The sequence below is a fragment of the Dysidea avara genome, chromosome 12, assembly GCF_963678975.1.
Source record: "Dysidea avara chromosome 12, odDysAvar1.4, whole genome shotgun sequence".
Lineage (NCBI taxonomy): Eukaryota > Metazoa > Porifera > Demospongiae > Dictyoceratida > Dysideidae > Dysidea > Dysidea avara.
The window spans coordinates 19,785,644-19,805,199 of NC_089283.1; the positions used below are offsets into that span (position 1 = coordinate 19,785,644).

At 38.2% G+C, this 19,556-nt stretch overlaps 2 protein-coding genes across 7 annotated transcripts; both read left to right on the plus strand.

Moving 5' to 3' along the window:
• Positions 1-3,814: 3,814 nt before the first annotated feature.
• LOC136240449 (kelch domain-containing protein 1-like) lies at positions 3,815-7,914 on the plus strand. 5 transcript variants are annotated; one of them, XR_010693805.1, is made up of 6 exons: positions 3,815-4,562; positions 5,078-5,229; positions 5,915-6,249; positions 6,313-6,437; positions 6,489-6,583; positions 6,633-7,177. XR_010693805.1 is itself a non-coding variant. In XM_066031432.1 (5 exons), the coding sequence occupies exons 1-5, from the start codon at positions 3,854-3,856 to the stop codon at positions 7,810-7,812; spliced, it is 1,437 nt and encodes a 478-aa protein (XP_065887504.1). In that variant the 5' UTR covers positions 3,815-3,853; the 3' UTR covers positions 7,813-7,914. The 5 variants fall into 5 exon arrangements, 2 of the variants coding, with proteins under 2 accessions (XP_065887504.1, XP_065887505.1); XR_010693804.1 differs by having other exon boundaries at positions 6,313-6,583; XR_010693803.1 differs by having other exon boundaries at positions 6,489-7,177.
• A 723-nt stretch (positions 7,915-8,637) lies between these two features.
• On the plus strand, positions 8,638-17,636 carry LOC136240447 (uncharacterized). 2 transcript variants are annotated; one of them, XM_066031429.1, is made up of 5 exons: positions 8,638-9,122; positions 12,102-12,793; positions 16,583-16,726; positions 16,835-16,988; positions 17,105-17,636. In XM_066031429.1, exons 1-5 carry the CDS (start codon positions 8,750-8,752, stop codon positions 17,494-17,496), a joined length of 1,755 nt encoding a protein of 584 aa, XP_065887501.1. In that variant the 5' UTR covers positions 8,638-8,749; the 3' UTR covers positions 17,497-17,636. The 2 variants fall into 2 exon arrangements, with proteins under 2 accessions (XP_065887501.1, XP_065887502.1); XM_066031430.1 differs by having other exon boundaries at positions 8,638-9,104.
• Positions 17,637-19,556: the final 1,920 nt, after the last annotated feature.

The window sequence follows — 19,556 nt, forward strand, 5'->3', positions numbered from 1 at the left end:
CCAGATACCTTATTTCCAGCACAGAAATCAATTGTCAGGAGACTCAAAAAGACCTGGGAGTGATTGTCTCCAGTGACCTGAAGTGGTCAAATCACTACAATTCTATAATATCTATAGCATATAATTCGTTGGCTCTGATACGACGTACTTTTTGTTCCAATCACTACCCATCAGTCAAGCTACATCTGTATATTACTCTAGTTCGTCCTCATCTTACCTATTGCCAGTGTTGGGCAAGTTACTTTGTAAAAATAACTAGTTACATATTACATATTACTTGCAACTGAACTATTTAGCTACAGTTACATATTACCCATAAAATAAAGTAACTGTAATAATATTACATATTATATTACTTTGTGTCCACAGCCTTAAGCTGTCACGTGTGAAACTACCACCTTATCACGTGACATGATTTCGCTGTTGGACAATATGCAAATTTTGGTTATAAGTAAGAAGCTGGTGAATAAGCTTCATTCAGTAGGCCTCGCATTACTCAGAGGATAACTAACGAGATTAGTAACTTCGTTACTTGTAGTAGTAAGGCCCCTATTCGGTGATTATTAGTTTCTCATCCAGCCTTTCTAATTGTTATGATGCGGGCGGGAGGGTATTACCATTATGCCATTATTTTATAATATTAACACACTGATGTACAGACCTTGTCCAAATTGTCTTTCTTTCTTACTACAAACATTTCCTTCACCAGCTGATTCTAGTTTTCGTAATCGCCAACTGTTTTTCGACGGTCAACTGAAAGCCCGCTTTGATGAAGTCGATAGAGCACGATTGCAACTGGCACTGCAGCAATTTGCTAAGGAAAACAACAGTTCTCCTGGTGATATATAGCGCATTGTAGCGTTCATCAACAAAAATTATAACAGTTTGGTATCACGTGTTCTTCTGAGCATGCGCAGAGTAAATAATGGCTTACCATGCGGTAGCTTAAGAAGGATGCGGGCGGTGGATGAGAAACTAATAATCACCAAATAAGGGCCTAATATTACGTAATATTAGACTCGTTACAGTAACTATATTACTTAGGTAACACGTTACATTTGTAAGTAAAGTATCTTGCGTTATATTACCTGTTTTTATAGCGTATTTCGTTATATTACTTTGTTACCACAAAAGTAATAATATTACGTAACGCATTACATAAGTAACGCGTTACTCCCAACACTGCCTATTCCTCTCAGTTATGGCGACCATACCTAATCAAGAACATTTTATGTTTTGAGCGTATTCAACGTCGAGCAACCAAACACATCTTGAATAATTATAATATCAGCTACAAATTCAGGTTATTAGAACTCCATCTTCTACCATTCATGTATATCCTCGAGATTCAGGATGCTTTGTTTGCGATCAAGTCACTTAAGTCACCCACAAGAAACTTTGACATTAATAGGTACATTACATTTACTCAGGGTCACACCAGATCCTCTACACATACAGGGGCGGATCTAGAATTTATAAAAGGGGGGGGAGGGGGGGGGGGCTCACTCAAGGTACTAATCTCTTGGGTAGAGGTAGCGAAGCACACTTTCCAGCATGCTTCGCATGCTGGAACTAGGGGGGTCTGGGGGCATGCCCCCCCCAGGAAAATTTTGAAAAATAGATGCTAAAACACTGCAATTTGGAGACATTTCCACATAAAATTCATAATATTTTCTGCCAGTAGATATTTTATATACTGCCTTTAGATTATAGGTATGGCTCTCTGAAGCATTTTGCTAATGGAAAAGTTTGGGTAGGTACAGACAACCAAGTACATGATGCACCCCTCTCACAACTGCACAACACTGAATAGGTGCATGTTAGAATAATAATGTTGAAAGTGGAAAATTTTGAAATTTGAACAATACAAGATTGAATCTGAGAGCATTTTCAATGGAAATTGTGAACCTGAATTAAGTATTGTCATACATATTAACTACACAAATAGATGAATGAAGCCCTTTAAACAGACCAATTCACTTCATTGCATGTATAGGTGCAGGCAGATTTGGAAAAATTCCATAACAACCAACTACATGTTTCCAGTGAATGTTCTATTAGAGTAGTTAACTGACTGCTCTATTAGAGTATCTCGATCTTGTACACCTCCAATGCTGATCCGGGTCTTTGTTGCATAAATTTTAGCATAATTCCACTGATAATACCTTGGAAATACGTTTATAAGGTGGTTTTATGAGTATTTGTATTATTAGTGATCATATAATTATGCTAAGACAAAATATCATTATAATATTCAGCATATTGATCAAGTAAAGCCTAAATATGAAGGGGGGGGCTTCAGCCCCCAAAGCCCCCCCCCCCTGGATCCGCCCCTGACATAATAAACTCAAACATCGTCTCCATATTACTAACTTAAATAGAAACTCTTATTTCCATCGTCTTCCTCGTTTGTGGAATGCTCTTCCTGTAATCAATATCAATTTATCAATTGCAACCATCAAGGCTAAACTAAAGAAATTTATTTTGTAACTCATTTTGACGATAACAATCACTGTACCTACCATTATCTATGTCCATGCAGCAAATGTCACGATCTCTCGCCACCATCAAACTTTCAAACACTATAGCTAAGTTATAATTAGTTAAAGTAATTATAATGTATGTATAACTTGTGTTTTTAGGCTGCAAGCACCAGTTGCTTGCAGACCCTTGGCATACTTGCCATAAAGTAATAATAAATAAATAAATAAAATAATAATAGGTGTCCATTTGTAACTATCTCCTAATATGTTCACACTAGACATAGAGCAAGGCTACATAGTCTAATTTTTCATCTACAAAAAGCAGACAGGCCGCTGACTTAAAATTTTGTTCGATGACTCTCATGCATGACTCAGGATGTAATTCCTAGTAACTAGTTACATATTACATATTACTTGCAACTGAACTACTTAATTAGTTACAGTTACATATTACCCAAAAAATAAAGTAACTATAATAATATTACATATTATATTACTTTGTGTCCACAGCCTTAAGCTGTCACGTGTGAAACCACCACCTTATCACGTGACATGATTGCGTTGTTGGGCAATGTACCAATCTTGGTTATAAGCAAGAAACTGGTAAATAAGCTTCATTCAGTAGGCTTCATTGCTTCGATGTGGCTAGGCTTACACAGTGGATTACTAACAAGATTAGTTACTTCGTTACTTGTAGTAATAATCGTAATATTAGACTCGTTAGAGTAACTATACTACTTATGTAACGCGTTACATTAGTAAGTAAAGTAACTTAAGTTATATTACCTGTTTTTATAGCGTATTTCGTTATATTACTTAGATACTACAAAAGTAATAATATTACGTAACGCGTTACTATCTTACTGAAAATCCGGAGAAGAGAAACTAGTAATAACTTCACGTAATCTTATGTGGTGCTATTGCTATGCACTTATTCAGGAAGTGCTCTTTTTGTATAAACATGCAGTTATTTTTGTTATTACATGATGAATTCATGTCTTTATAGGATTTATCCAGACCTCTCTGATGAGGCTGAGTCAAAGTTGTTCACGTGAGGAAGGAGCACGGTTTAAGTTTCAAAAATAGCTATAGCTACTAAATTCTGTTAATTTCTGTGCGGTATTTTTGCCTGTATTAGCTACTTTAGCTAGAGTATTTTCATGCTGAAGGAAATTACGTGTTTGTTAAGAGTTTCATTGTGGTTGCATTGTGTAGGAAGTGTCATTCTGCATACTTTTGTACATTAATTCTGCATTATTTTTTTTAAAGTCTACAATCGCACGTTAGCTTTAACTTAACCGCACGTGAGCTTTAACTACCGATGTCGTAACCGCACGTGAGCTTTAATTTGGCACTGCTGATATTCTGAAATGGACGAGTTATTCGAAACAGGTTATAAGGACCCTTTTACAATGCATGTAAAGAATGGACCATGTGGGGTTATCTACGGTAAAAAACTTTATATCTGGGGAGGGGAGGGTGACAGGATAAAAGCGGATTATGGATTCCTTTTGCAAGACCCCGCGTTACGCACTATCAGAGAAATCGTGTCGTATCCAGAACCAGAGCCAGCTCAAGATAACGATGAATATTGTTACTGTACCATTGACGAGTATGATTTAGAGGAAGGGGTGTGGAGACATAGGTTGACTCGTGCAGATAGTATGGAGGACTTCCCACTGTTTGGAAGAGGCTGCAATATGGTTGAAATAGGTGGAAACTTTTATGTGTTCTCAGGGTTTAACCCTAAGATTCTAACACATGAAGATGGAAGCCGGCAAAGATTAGGCATATTCTCAAATGATGTGCATTGTCTGAGCACAAAAACATTTGATTGGAAGAGACTTACTCCAGTTAACAATGTACATATACCTCCTCCTCTGTACTTGTGTGGAATGCTGAGCTATGATGAGAAGTTGTGTGTGTTTGGAGGATCAACTAGGACACTACGACAACCACCAGAAAATGGAGAAACAAGGACTGCAGCTCACTTACAAGAAGGAGCTGAAGGTCATCAACATCAAGTTGTTTCCGATCGGTTTTTGACCAATGAGTATTTTGAATTTGATACCAGAGCTCGTAAGTTTATTTTTTACATCTGACAGAATCAATATTTAGTTTGGCAGTGTCCACCCCTTTACATAATCTGATAATTCTGGCATCACAATATAGTATAGTATACGTGCATGCTACTGAAAACTGGTAACACAAGTCAAATTGCGTTGCTGGTAATTGCAGAAGTTTTATGATGTTTATTTTGAATTGCTATAAAATCATGCAATACATTAAAGAGTTTGCTTGTTTGTTTGTTTTTTTGAGAAGATGCATGCAATATATGATCAATTGGTTGCAGTTAAAAGCTTTGTAGTTGGAGCTGATGATTATGATCCTGACTAGTGAGTATAGTAAGAGTCTCTAAACACTTTGACATATCACTGCCACAAGAACCCCTACAAATTAGCACACACTGTTTATAGCTATAGCACCCAACTTCACATAAATAAACACATAAATTCCAATGTTTAATACCCTTGGATTTCCCCTACATTTAGAGGAAGCCATGTATTATGTAACCACATAAACTATTTTTTTAGTGGAGTGGAGTTCCCCAGCTGTAAAGAATAGGCCTAAACCATTGAGAACGTTGACATTCACCAGGATCAGTGATCACCATGCAGTTGTGTTTAGTGGAAGTTACACAACTGCTTGGAGTGAGGATCTTTTTGTTTTCAACCTTAAAACAAAAGTAAGTACTTTTAAATAGAACATGTAAGTGTTAAGTGATTAAGTGAATCTACTCATTTGAAAATATACACTCATTTGAAAATATACACACATTTCTGTGATGTGTGTGCGTGTGTGATGTTACAGCTAGATGGGCTGCTTCCCCAGATGACATCAGGCCACCAGGTTCCCATTTAAACAGCTGAGTAGACTGAGTAAAGTTCTTTCTCAACAACAAATATACCAAATTGGCATAACCAGGCATCGAACCTAGAACCTTTTGATTACCAGGCCAATGCTCTAGCCACTTAGCTATGTGGCCCACATTAATAGGTACCTGGTGTTTACAGGGAAAGCAAATTCCCAACTGTCCTTGTCTCGCCTAGCGAGCAGTATTGGGGTCATTGTGGAGCTTCTAGTTCCACGACCTCTCTCAGTGAGACCTGGACAGTCCTCCTGCAGGTTACTAGCCCTGCCCAGGAGGATTTGCCTGCACAAGGCTCAAGAGCAAAAAGGAAAAGCAATGCCTACGGCAACCATATGAAACACAACTATTGCCACCCAGCGAACCAGCACTGGGATGCCTGTGCGCCACTCAGGCGCTGTGAGCGTGTGTACATGTGTGTGTGTGTGTGTGTGTGTGTGTGTGTGTGTGTGTGTGTGTGTGTGTGTGTGTGTGTGTAGTTGTTACTTTATTTTTTGAGTAGGAATTTACCAGTACCCTCAAGTCAGGATATGTTGGTAGCTGGCCACCCAGACTGACATTTCACACTACAACATGTCTTGTTAATCCTGACATGGTGGATAAGTGCTTAGTACCAGGAACACCACCACTAACTCAAAAACTACTGATAGCCTGGGGTAAAGATGATGAACAATCCATCAGTAGTGATGTGTGGCTGTTGGAAATTAATGGACATGACTGTGGATCAATTAAATGGAAAATGGTATGTAATTATACTGAGGATCCACAGTACATTGGAACCTCATGCAGTTATCCAAACTTTCATTTAACTGAACTCCAAAAATGATCAGTAAAGTAGTGAGTGTTCTATTAGAGTAGTCTAAAACTTTATTGATAGGGTACTGCCACATGTGTGTATAGAAAATACAGCATGGGGTGTGTGTCAAGAGGTTAATACAGCACAAGACAAAACCATGTATGGGAAGATACGGTACAATTATTTGGGTACTTGGAACTGTATGGAAATTGCAGCATATTCATGCAAGGTATAGTTTAAAGTGTTTTTGTATGCTACTTCAGAATTATTCACTTTCCAGTTATCTGGACACTAAGCAAACGCCCCGCTGGTTTGGATAAGTGTATGTGGTTCAATTGATTAGTTACTCTATATCCACTCCAGAAGTCCAGTTTAGTGAATGTATGCAAGTAGCTAGTTTAATACAATAATCTCCACTTTGCAGTAATTCCAAAGAATGACACACTACACTGGCTACTGGAATTGTGGTTTCTTGTCAGAGAAAAGCAGCAAAAAAGTACATACTTTGGCATTAAACATGTTATTCAGAATACCTCCATTTGAAATGATTTGTCTGCCTGAGGAACACCGACTGAAACTGAGCAGTAGCAAGAAATATAGAGGCCCTGCATAGTTATGTATAAATAAAACAATCAAGTTAATGGTCATTTTATGGCTATTGACTTTTGATACATAAATAAGGTGTTAGAATGATAGTGTGAGTCCATTCCAGTAGTCCATTCTCATAATAAATGAATGTAATATACCTGTACTATAAACCATACTACATCAGTATAGGTACTGTATGCTATACCTATGCTGATGTAATCTGAGTCCTTGTTTCAGTTCCCCCCTCAGGCCACTATACAGCCAACAGCCTGGCACACAGCACAACCGCATTACATTGATGGAGTACAGGAGTGTGCTGTAGTGGTATTTGGTGGAAATGCATATGTCAATAGAACTGTACCGGGTAGTGCAAGAATAGCAGTTGACAAGCTCAAGATACTCCAATTTGGTTAGCTACAGCTGTGTATGTGAATACTTAGCTATCATACCCTTAACCTGTTGAGTGGCACCCTAGGCACTTGCCTCAGTAAATTGTATTAGTAGTTTAGGGATCAAGTCATCAACTGGTCTGCTAAATTACAGAGTTTTAGTGTCAAAATTCTAACTACCTGCCAAGGGAAGATATAAATGGGGTTCCACTGTGAGGCATGGTAGCTATGGTCATAGATATTACTAGTTGTATGTGACAGCCAACAATTATCTTCTGGTAGTGTATTCACTGTTATAGCTACATGATGACATTGTTTAATGCTTGGTTCCCGTATTTATAAATTTTAGTTTAATGTAGAGATGATTTTGCATGCCAATGCTAGTTAATATGTATGAGGATAGTTCATTTTTCATGTAAAACATGTACTATTTACCGTTACCATATAAATTCTTTCTTTATAGGAGTTGAGTCCCTGAAATACCTGTGTTTGGTTGTCATTTGTCCAAACCTCTCCAAGTATGACCTTTGTCAAGTTGACCATGTGAGAAAGGAGCAAATAAAGAAGCACAGTTATCAAGGAAAACTCAACAACACATTTTCATTTCGTTCACTTCAACTTTCATAATTTAATATGTAGGTAGTTATTCAGTAGAAACCAACCAACATTGTTCATGTTTCAACTGATGTAGGTACATGACTACAGTCTACATGCATGTAATAAAAACAAGTAATTTGATTATAGACATAGTTATACCAGTTGTGTCAACTGGAATGTCATGGTGATTCGGTATTATTCCTAGGAGGTGCTGTGGATGGGCAACCATATAAGAACAATTAAGTGATGGTCTACTAACTTTACCAATCTGTCTCCAGTGGATTTCTTGGAAATCTTATCCATACATAATAGCTATATCAATCAGGTGCTAATTTGTGGACAGTCTGGTTGTTATATTCAGTGTACTGAGTTAGTCAGCACACAGAAAAATACACTGTAGATGATTAATGATGATAACATCATGAAAAGTATGACAACATACAAGAGATAATGGGGGCCCAGACTCAGGGGTACCAAGTTGAAATAACAAGGGCCCTGGCAAGGCATAAATACAAAAAAAACACCTAACAACACACACACATTACAACACCAAGACACACAGTACAGCACAATAATTAGTAATATAAGTCAGTATATCCTCGCAGTAGTTGATGAGGGATGGGCATCAGTATAGTGAGTTAGTCTATAGTGCCGTCCAGCCGGACCGCTTTCCATTTTGTATTTGGGTGAGGGTCACCGTCTGGTGTAACTCCAATTCGTTCTGAATTCCCAGATTCTGGGGATCGTTTGAAGGGTTGTAAACAATCCGTGAACAAAGCAAAACTTATGTTTGCAGAATTCACTGAGTAGCTGCAGCAGGCACAAGCAAGGTCATTATAAGTGGGGGTTCCGGAGAGTATACGGATTAATTTACCGAAATTCAAGGGGAATCCCAGACGATTACTTGCAACGAAGTCAAGAGCTTTGACACGAAGAATTGATTTAGTTTGAGTAATAAATCAAGAAGATGGATTCAGAACAAACAGCTCCGCTCAGTCCAGCGATACATTTCTCGAGAATCCTGACCGAACAGGGCAGATACATGCAGAGAATTAATTTGAACAAGATAATCGACGCGTTAGCGAAAGACAAGATATTAACACCCCCTGTAGCCCAGGGGATGAAAGGCATTGATGACACGTACGAAAAGTCTCGTATACTGACCCAAATTCTACAAGGGCGAGGACAAAAGGAATTCAAACTGTTTCTGAAGGCTGTGACGGCTGAAACGAAAGGGAGCAAGTACTATGAAGCAACTAAAGAGTTCTTTGCCGGATTTGTACAGTTTAGAGGTTATGAAGAGTACGCAACTTGGCCAAATAGTGAGTCATTTTGTGAAGGTAATTAATGTGACACTAGCTGTAGCATTAAATAATCTAAACGCATCATGCACAAGAGGTGATTGACACTACACAGGCACTCACTCAGATCATTGTTGCTTTGTGTAAGACAAACTTGGCATGGCAGTGGTTATTGGAGGTGTACACTCCCATACAGCAATGATAAACTACAAAATTCCCCACAACATATTTAATTATATCTCTTGAACCCATTGTGGCCCCACCACAAAATTTTTATCAAACATAGACCATGACCCAATGATTATTCACTAAAAAATTCGAAGTATTTTAAACAGCATTTTTGGGAATTAAAGTTTTCAACTAAGTACTCAACCTTAATTAAGGTGATAACCCATAATTTATGCATCACTTGAAAGGTCTTCAATTTAAAATATTAACACAGTACAAAATTACAATTACACCAAAATATGGAATTTTCAACCAAGTAGGGACCATAGCACATCAATAAAAAGTACTGAAACAAGCTGGAGTAGTGCATGATATTAAAACAATAAGAAGTGTTAGTGCTCAATAACACTTCTTATTGTTTTACTGTGATTTAATACTCCAGCTTGTTACACTAACACTTCTTATTGATTTAATACTCCAGCTTGTTTCAGTACTTTTTAAAGATGTGCTATGGTCCCTACTCTAGTTGAAAACTCCAAAATTGTTTTTTGTACTTGTTTGTTAACTCTTTTTTGTAAATAATAATTATTATGACTGGTGAACCCACGCATACCGCACCAAAAGAAAGAAATGGCGCCGCACGCCACAGTTATATCAGTTATCGTCTGAAAAGTGAATTATCCATTATGCTTCGTTGTCAGCTATGCTCAACCCGTTACACAGCAGTACGAACCAAGAACTGTTGGAAAAGCACTCCTGCAATCAAAGTAACCACTATGAAAAACACAAACGATTTCCATTATGAAGGGAAGCCATCACGTGCTACAAATCGACACTTTTCACTGTCAGCAAAGATGAATGGGACGCAAAGGAGGACACTGGTAAGTCCATCATTGTACGTACTGAAAGGCACCTCTCGGGCCAAAGCGACGTCGAACAGTAAAAAAATCAAGTCCGTAACCTTAGCCGTTATCGAGTTACGCTTGTCTGAAGGCATCAGTTAATCAGTCAATCACTCAGTCAGTCAGTCACTAGAAAATTCTGTTAATGATTTTTTTTTCATTCTGTAGCAATTTGTTGAAAGCATTTCGGATCAATCTGAAGTCTTGTTTGGGCTTAGTTTACAATACTGCCTCGTTGTCATCTGGGAAAGTGTGGCTGGTTTTTCAGTGATGTTTTTTCATTATACTTTTGTGGTCCCTACTATACACAGTACTATCGCACAGTACTATCGTACTATATAATAGTTAATTTTGTATCTTCAAACAAACTAATGTTGTATGAAATATTCAAAATATTTGTTGTCAGAAACCATGTGATGTATGGGGTTAAAAATTGGTATGGGTGATGAGCACCACAGATGCTACTAACTCTGTAGATCATGGCACGTACCACTAAGAGATTATAAGCGCCTATTCCCACACTAAAATCCAAAAACTTAGGTTTTGTACTCATTTTAGAGGAGTAGCTGCTTCAGTGGCCCCATACTTAACATGCATGGAACATGAAACCAGTACCTTTGACAAATTCAGTGATCGTGGTCAACTAGATTTACCGCCAATGTAGTTGGAGTTGTGAAGAACAAGTGGCCAATGTTAAGCAGTTGCCAGCTAAAGACCAAAGTCAACACCCTTTTCAGAGTAGGTACTTAAAATTTTTTAATCAATAAGCATTGTGTAATGTTTTAGCTATGCAATTGTGACATGCAGAGTAGGCTAGTACAAGGAAAAAATGAATCAATGTTATGAAAATTAATATCACGAGAAAAGTTGGGTCACTAGTATATGTTCAGGTGTGGGTGACCTCAGTACTATATATTTCTTTCTATGATCCCTAGTCAGTTTAAAATTCTTCTTGATATAATTGTGAGTTCCCCTTGGTTCACTCAACTACTTGGTTTTCACATTTCAGTCAAGTTTCCTTTTAAACTAAACCTTCTAAACCAAACATGGTTTATGGGAAGAAATGATGCTGTATTGTGAGTTTCATGTCCGTGTAATTTTTTGTAAATTAAATTTTTGCTAACCACAAAGTTTTTCAACAGATTTTGTTGACAATGAAATCTTTTGAGCCAAAAGTTTTCCAGATGGTGGTATTGTGGCTTAAGAAATTGTGACTGTCTCAGTAAAAACCCAACTTGTTCACACAACTTCCGATTTTTTTGTTATTATTTTCTCAACATTATCTGCATTGTCCAAGGAATGGATCACCCAAGTTTCAGCCTGCTGTGGTAAGTAGTTTTGGAATTATAGTAGGAAGAGCAAGACAAATGATTTGTAGAGTGACTATACTGAAAATAAACTACAGGCACTTACATTCGCAGCCATAACACCTGTTTGCATTAGTATACAATGTTGCAATTTGGCTTAAAATGTTCACCATGGATTAGCAAATCAACCATAGTATAGTGTTAGCCCTGTAGTCACTTATGCATATTGGTATGAAGGCAGTTTAGTTGAAGAAATGGCAAAAATCTTGTGTATGTTACCATATCATAAACAAACGCATGTGACATGTATACTGTTGGGGCTACAGAAACAAAGCAAATGTGATGTATGATTTTAATTGATTTGAGTTTTCCTTCTCTGAGTAATGACCCGATAAAGCCTGGAGTATTTTTTAATTTTATGATTTTTTTAAAATTTAATTTTCTCAAAACGCATGCTTGTGCAAACAAGTCGGCTTTTTGCTGAGACGGTCACAATTAGATAAAGCTGTGTGCGCTGTCGTTTTATAGCCTATTTAATGTAGAAGAAATGGAATTTAATATGGCATGCATGTGTAATGTGTATTGATTGTGTTGCATATTCACACTTCATACAGACATACAGTATGTTATTTACATTGTAGTGAATTACTCAGCATGTGGTTTCATGGAGATTGGCAATGCACAAACTTTCACTGTTGAAAGAGATGGTGCTTCCATTTATGATCCAGTCCATGGGACCACTCTCTTCATACCTAATAATTCACTACCAAAGGGAACTAGTGAGATAGAGATTACAAGGAGAAGTGGCTTTGATGCTTGCAAACCCCACAAAAGCATGCAAGGTTGTAGTGCAACAATTTGGTTTGAGTGTCATCCAACAATAGTGTTCACAAAAGATGTTCATATTGAGATACCACATTCTTTTGTATCAAGTGATACTAGTGGATTGTGTTTTGTTAAATATGATGATGATATGGATTCTACTGGTTATGGTGAGATTCTCTCAGGACTTTTCCCTCCAGAATATCCCTATGGAGTCATCGCTGTGAGGTCATTTTCAGCTTACAGGATTTCTACAAAGAAACAATTGCAGTCAAAGAAGTTGGAAAACAAGCATCGGATGTCTAAGCCACGGAGACAAAGTCTTAGAAATAAAGTTAAAGTTGTTAAACCCAAGCATTCAGAATTGCTGGAGAAGGAGTTTGCATCACAAGAACCTGCTGGAATGGATGGAAACCATATTCCTGACTCTTACTGGTTAGGCATTATAGAGACTTCTGATAAGCGTACCATTTTCTTCTCATTATCACAATGTACTCCAACTGGCCAAGTGGTATGTGTAGTAACAACTAGTGTGTGTGCTATAAATTAGCCTTGACACCTTGATGCATAAAGGTTTCTGTTCTTTTAGTTGCAACTAGAGTGCTTGCTGTGAAAGAGCATGTGTAGAGAGTAGGGACAATAGCCAGCTACAATGACTACATAGAACAGCAGAACATAGAATACACATGCTCTAGATTTCTAATGCAGTTGCTCATGTTAAATGGATCATATGAATCATAGGGATTCTTCAGTCTCACAGGCCAGACCCTTTCAGTGCGGGGACCTATTGCAGGATAAGTGCCCAAAGAGATGACCTTATGTTAGAAGGGTCTGGTCTACAGGACTAGATACATATGACCATTTTAACACTACATTGAGCATGCACACATGCAACTATGTTCTGTGTAGCTGGCTAGAGTCCCTATACTCTCTGCACATCTGCTCTCATGACAAGCACTTACTAATTTTTCTGAGTAAGTGTGATTCATTTGGTCTGAAGTGGAGACTTGTGAAATTTGACTGTTACAATGTATTTCGAAAATGTTTGTATCTGACCATTTCTCCTTTTTCCATATACCCTATTAAGTCTAAAGTTATCACATGGAAAAAAATGCACCCAATAACATAGTGCTATCATACAGTACTGGTAGTACTGTATAGTAGGGGTCATGAAGGTTTTAGCTTTTCTGGCCAAAAATATCACCCTAAAACCAGCCTCACAATACCTTCATAGCACCTTGGCAGTATTGGTTAGGTACAACCAAGCTCATAAATGTCTTCAAAGCAACCCCAAACCCTTCCAACAAGTTTCTGTAAAATTTGTATTTTTTATTTAAATGAAATTTCTGCTAATTGAATGACTCCAGCCAAGCATAACTCGACTGTGGCTAGTGCAATGGGCTTGATTTTTTCACAATTCAATGTTGCTTCGGCCCAAGTCATGCCTTTTAACAAATTGCAGTAGCTACATTCCATGCATCATGGACTTACCTTTGTACTGTTCTTTATTTGTAATGCTGTATATATAGCAGGTGGACCAAAGCTGAAAATAAAGTGAAATGGCAAAACATTTTCCAGTAATTGAATGTGTTATGTCTGGCTGGCACCATGATACAGTATGCTTTGGTTCACCAGTTATAAATTATGTTACAAAAGTTAACAAACAAGTGTAAAGAAAAATCAGAAATTTTATATTTGAGTAGGGATCATAGAAATAAAAAGCAAGGAAGAAAGAGAGGTCATCTACACCTGCAGTTAACATTTTTATTCCCATAGCTGTGTATAACTGAAGTAGGAATTAAATGTCTACTAGTATAGCTGCAGGTATTGACCACTCTTTCTTCCTTGCTATTTATTTCTATACTCCCTACTCAGAGTTGGGATAGTTACTTCAAAAGTAACTAGCTACTTGTTACAACCAGCATTGAAACTGGGTCGGGTCATCCGGGTCAAATGGGTCACAATTTGTCCGGGTCATCCGGGTCTGACCCAGATTGGATCACGTGCAAAGCAAATTAATTAGTTGGACAGTGTGGTAGTGTATAAATGCGTCATAGTCAAGTCCTGTTGCAACCCAGCTTCTTTTGTGAGCCACACCCACTTATCAGATGACTGCCTGCAGCCATACGTGCAGCCACGCCCATTTATCGGTGATATTAAAGTCTACAGGTATGCACGAAACCATGTTCATAGCTGCCTGCTGGCTTATGTGGAGCCACGCCCACTAATCAGTAGTTATACTAGATTCGGTCTAAGCCAGCTTCTTTCGTGAGCCATGCCCACTTGATATTGGGAATGTGTCATACTGTTTTAAATTGTGACTGGATTTTGGAAAAACGATCCAAATCGCACATTAGAAGTTCCGAGATAAACGGTTTTAAAGAATTGAAGCCAGCATAACTCTCCAAGGATAGCAAGCACGCGTATGAAATTTACACAAAAGATGCATCAATCTGTTACCTTTCAAGCCACTTCCAGTACTTGTAGCTGCTTGTACAGTTTCCCGCCAAATAAGATAGAAAATCTGAGCAGTTGGACGAGCGAAGTAGTATCACGAGTGCTCACAAAGGGGTGGAGGCTGGGGGGTGGCGGGGAGGGCAAAAGATAGGCCTCAAAATGGAGGCAGACCACGATTGGAGTCCAGGCACCAGATTGCAGGGCTGTGCTGGGTCCTCAGTGGCTGATATGTAGCAAAATCTACAGAGAACACGTCTGGCCAACATTATAAGGCTGTCCACCAGTAAACCACTGACTCTTGCCAAGACAGGTCCTTCACAAGGCCTGAAACCGCCATTTGAGCACTCCACATCACCCAGAAAAGACATGTGTAAAAACCAGCCTCGTGTAGTTTGAGTAGTGCTGAGGGTCAAAACTTGTAGTACGATAGTGTAGCTATCCACTGGTGGTGTTAGTTTGATTTTGCCTGATGTGTGATTTGGATCGGTTCTGTAAAATCTGGTCACAATTATGGTGTGTTAGGTATGTGCAAAGCCACACCCACTTGCAGGAAACATACCTTGCTTTCAGCAAACTTACGTGGAATCATGCCCACTGACTAACATCATTACAATAGACACCCTTGTGCTTTACGCATTAATTGGCACTCAAAACATAGCTCTTGGCGCATGCCTCACTTTAAATTAATCCGGGTCACATCCAGGTCAAATCCCGGGTCATCCAGGTCAGCAGTAGTGACCCGGTTTCAACACTGGTTACAACATAACTAGAAAATTACATTACTAGTTACTTTGTTGTTAAGTTTTACAACATGTTTTCGTGATTGTTATACTCAGATATTCCTTAGCAAGGGAAGAAGAGAATTGCACTTCCTGAAAATAGTAGCAATTTCAGCTGACAGTTCTGATACTCAAACTAAATCATGAGGAACAGTACACAGAATATGTGTACATAATGTGACTGTAGCATGTATAAATACAAAAATTGAAAAGTGTTTTGGCTTTTAAGGTAGGATTACTATATACTATGTAACTATTGTAACTTAGTTACTTTATGGACAATTATTCCTAGTTACAAGTTACTGATTACTAGTTATATTACTAGTTACTTTAAAAGTAATGTATTACGTAACTTACTTGTACAAGTAACTAGTTACCCCCAACTCTGTTCCTACTCAAATATTATAAATTTCTAATTTTTCCTTACACTTGTCTATTATAGGACAAGGAATGAATATAAGAGCAAAGAACATCACAAGTGGTGCATGTTGTGTGTCAAATAGTGCATCCAGTTGTACATGATAGTAGGATCTGAATGTTGTGAATATGTGTAAATGACTGTACACTTTATGATATGTTTTCATTATTTACTTTACAATAACTCTCTCAAATGTGTCATACTTAGCACACCCCAAATGACATTACAAAGCTAAGCTCATACCGTATCCTTATATAGTCTCGAGTTAGAATAGTTTTGTAGATTAGCTAATATGATAAGATTTGGAAGAAAAATTCTATACGTCTCTTGCTACCCATGCAGCAAAGGTAAGTATATATTAGCCTGTAAAAGACTTTACCTAACCTTAAGCTAAAGATAGCCTGCTAATGGTTTGAGGAATTTCTTCACATTGAGTAATAAAACATGACCTCCCGTCAGCATGAAAATAGAGAATTTTGTGGATGAGAAAAAACAAATCATCAAGTTGCCCAGCCTAAGTTTTGTCTGTTGCCTTCATTAATTGCTAGTTTAATGGGGTGACAGACATAACACTCACTTACTGCATATCTTGTATGTATATCTATTGCATACCGTCTGTTATGATGATATTCTTTCAACATAACAGGCAATGTTACAGACCAGGGAAGGCAAGGGAGGAAACATGTGCTCCCTCAACCGGCTGACTTTCCAATCTGATGAGTTAGTGTTTCACCCACAATCAGCAGAAGATAATGGTTGGAATGTGTTTGCAGCTGATAAGAAATATAAAGTATATACAAGATGTTGCTTGCATGGTATAGCTACTGGGTGATTTGTTTGCATTACATGACCTACATAATTGGTAGCCATTTATATTCCCATTATAATTGTATTATAGATTAGGAAATCTGAAGCTAATTCTAACAGCCGTCTTGCATCAGTGAAATATCACCTTGCACCATCTCTTAAGCAATCGGCAAGTCCTTGTATGCCGGTGACCATCACTGGAGGGGACCAGCGAGTTACACATTACATCACAGATGTGGACATAGGTAAACTAATATTTCATACAGGAAAATATTGTTAACCGTATGTGATTAACAATTGCAATGTACGTAAACACCGCTTTGCAGTTGGCAATGGTTGACATTATTCTGTTTCTCTACAGATCCTTCAGTTAGTGCAATTGATAAAGAAGTACTACAGAAACTGTCACTTATTTCAGTACGGATCAAGCATAACACATTTCTACAAAAATTAGCAATGAAGTTACCACATTGGCAATCAACAGCTAAACTCCTTGGTCTTAGTGAGGTTGATATACAAGAAATACAAGTGGACTATCCTACAGACCAGAGACAAGATGGGAGTTTTCTTCCGACCTTCAGAGGAGAACAAGCCTACCAAGCATTACGAAGGTGGACGGAATCTAAAGGACACTATGCTACCTATGCTGACCTACTGGTAGCATTATACAATGCAACATTGAGTAATGAACACACCACAGATGCATGGTGGTATGCCTACCAAGAATTGACAAGTTCCACATTTTTGCTTTAGGCTCATCACGTACCTCCATATCTCACTCAATTCACTTATCAGCTATACAAAATTAACTAAAATCATGTATATAGTTACAAATAATTTTATGCAGCATGGCAGTAGTGATTTATTTGCAGTAATTATTATTTTCAACACCAGTATAGTCAAGCTGAAGAAAGGTTGCAGCCTTAAAATTTAAAGCCAGGGTAGTGGGAATTGTTGTGAAATTAAGAAATGACTGTAAGTATTTTAACACTGCAGCTTCTTACATTACCATGCAGTGTGTTTGTGTGATTATTGCATAATACCCACACTGGTATAACCCCTTAATATAAACAATGCCATGCAAGAATCCATAATTAAAAACAGTTGTCATACCATCTGTAATTATACACCCAAACAATATACAGAGAAGATAGCCACTGAATATCTCTTAAATGCAACGTAAATGACTACAATTCATGACATATGAATCTGTCTTCTGCTGCTGATGTAAGACTTATTATGTGACTGGATTTAGCAAAATCAACCATATGGGTGCAAGAGCCAAAACTGAGATAACACCAGCATGCAAGAAGTTGCTGAACTGTCAGGCTAACAATTTCCATTCAACTTGTTGGGTCTGCTTTTGGTAGACTGTTTTCTTGCAGCCTGTATAACCACGCCAGACGTCTGTACATGATTGTGAATACCAGGGAAGTGCTGTAGAGGGTTCAAACACTCTGGACAGATGAACATGCAGGGAGCTGAATCTGTGAGTATGTCTGTTTTGTGAGATTTCAGCCTATTTCCTGCCTCTGACTGGCTGCCAGTGGCTGTTTGGTGGTTTGGTGTCTTCAATTACCATCCTTGGCCATTGTGTAGCCTGGCCGGGTGAAAAATGTTGTGAAATCAAAAGTGACGGCCAAGAAATGGCTGCAATGATGTTAATGCTAATTAATGGCTGTGCAAATTTATCATTTCAGCCATTTTTTGGCCGCCACCTTTGATTTCACAACTTTTCTTTTTAAGGCCACACCATTTTTTCACAGCTTCCTGGTCAGTACAAGTCCTGCACTATAGTGTACAACCCGTGGCCACCTCCTTCTACTGCCCAGCAAAATCTACCTGGTGGTGAGTCCAATCCTCATTCTTGACAAGGAGTAATGTTTTCATTAAATCCCCTTTTAGTGATCATGATGAAACAATTGTATCTGTAATCAAGATCTGTATTAGGCACAGTTTTTATGCCACCTAAATTCTACTAAACCACATAATAGTGATCAGCACAGAAACATGGCTTTTAGATGGTAGACTCCTGTAAGCGTTCGAGCGTAAATCGGATGGCTGCAGGTTCGAGGCCACCTAGGTCCAGTCATGGATTTTTTCTCCTTTCTCCAACTTTTCAAACACACCTTAAGTAGCTAAAGTCTAGTAGCTAAAGTCTTTGAGCAGGCTGTAGGACCAGGTGTCCTACAGACCTTCAGCACTTGTGGTGTAAAGCATTAATAAAAAATAAAATAAAAATGATATAAATACAACAAAATTATCCCAAGTGAGTACAGCTATAACATTATTTTACAGAAGTGATCGTCAAGGTGGTTATGGAGGTGTAATGATTGCTGTATCTACTGCCATATCATCTTCTCTTTGAGCTGCATACAGCCTGTGAAATACTTTGGACCAAAATCCAGCTGCAAAACACCAAAACCTTGTACATACATTCATATTACCAGGAGCTTATAAACACCTCCAGCGCTTATACCAGGAGCTTATAAGCACCTTCAGCGCTTATAAGCTCCTGGTATTACAGGCCTCACATATCCAACCAAGATTCACTTGATAAACTTGAGTCTCTTGCCAAATTGTAAATGACGCGGCAGTTTGACTAGCTGGAGATTTCAATGCACCAAATATAGACTGGCAAAGTACTGTTGTTATGCCCGGATCTATAGTTACTTGTCTACACAAATAGCTTATTGAAACCACGGCCTATCCCAATTGATCTTAGAGTTCTAAAAGAAGCACATGCAGAGATTGCCTCTATACTTGGAACGATTTTCCAACACACTGGCGTACCATCTGACTGGAAACTTGCT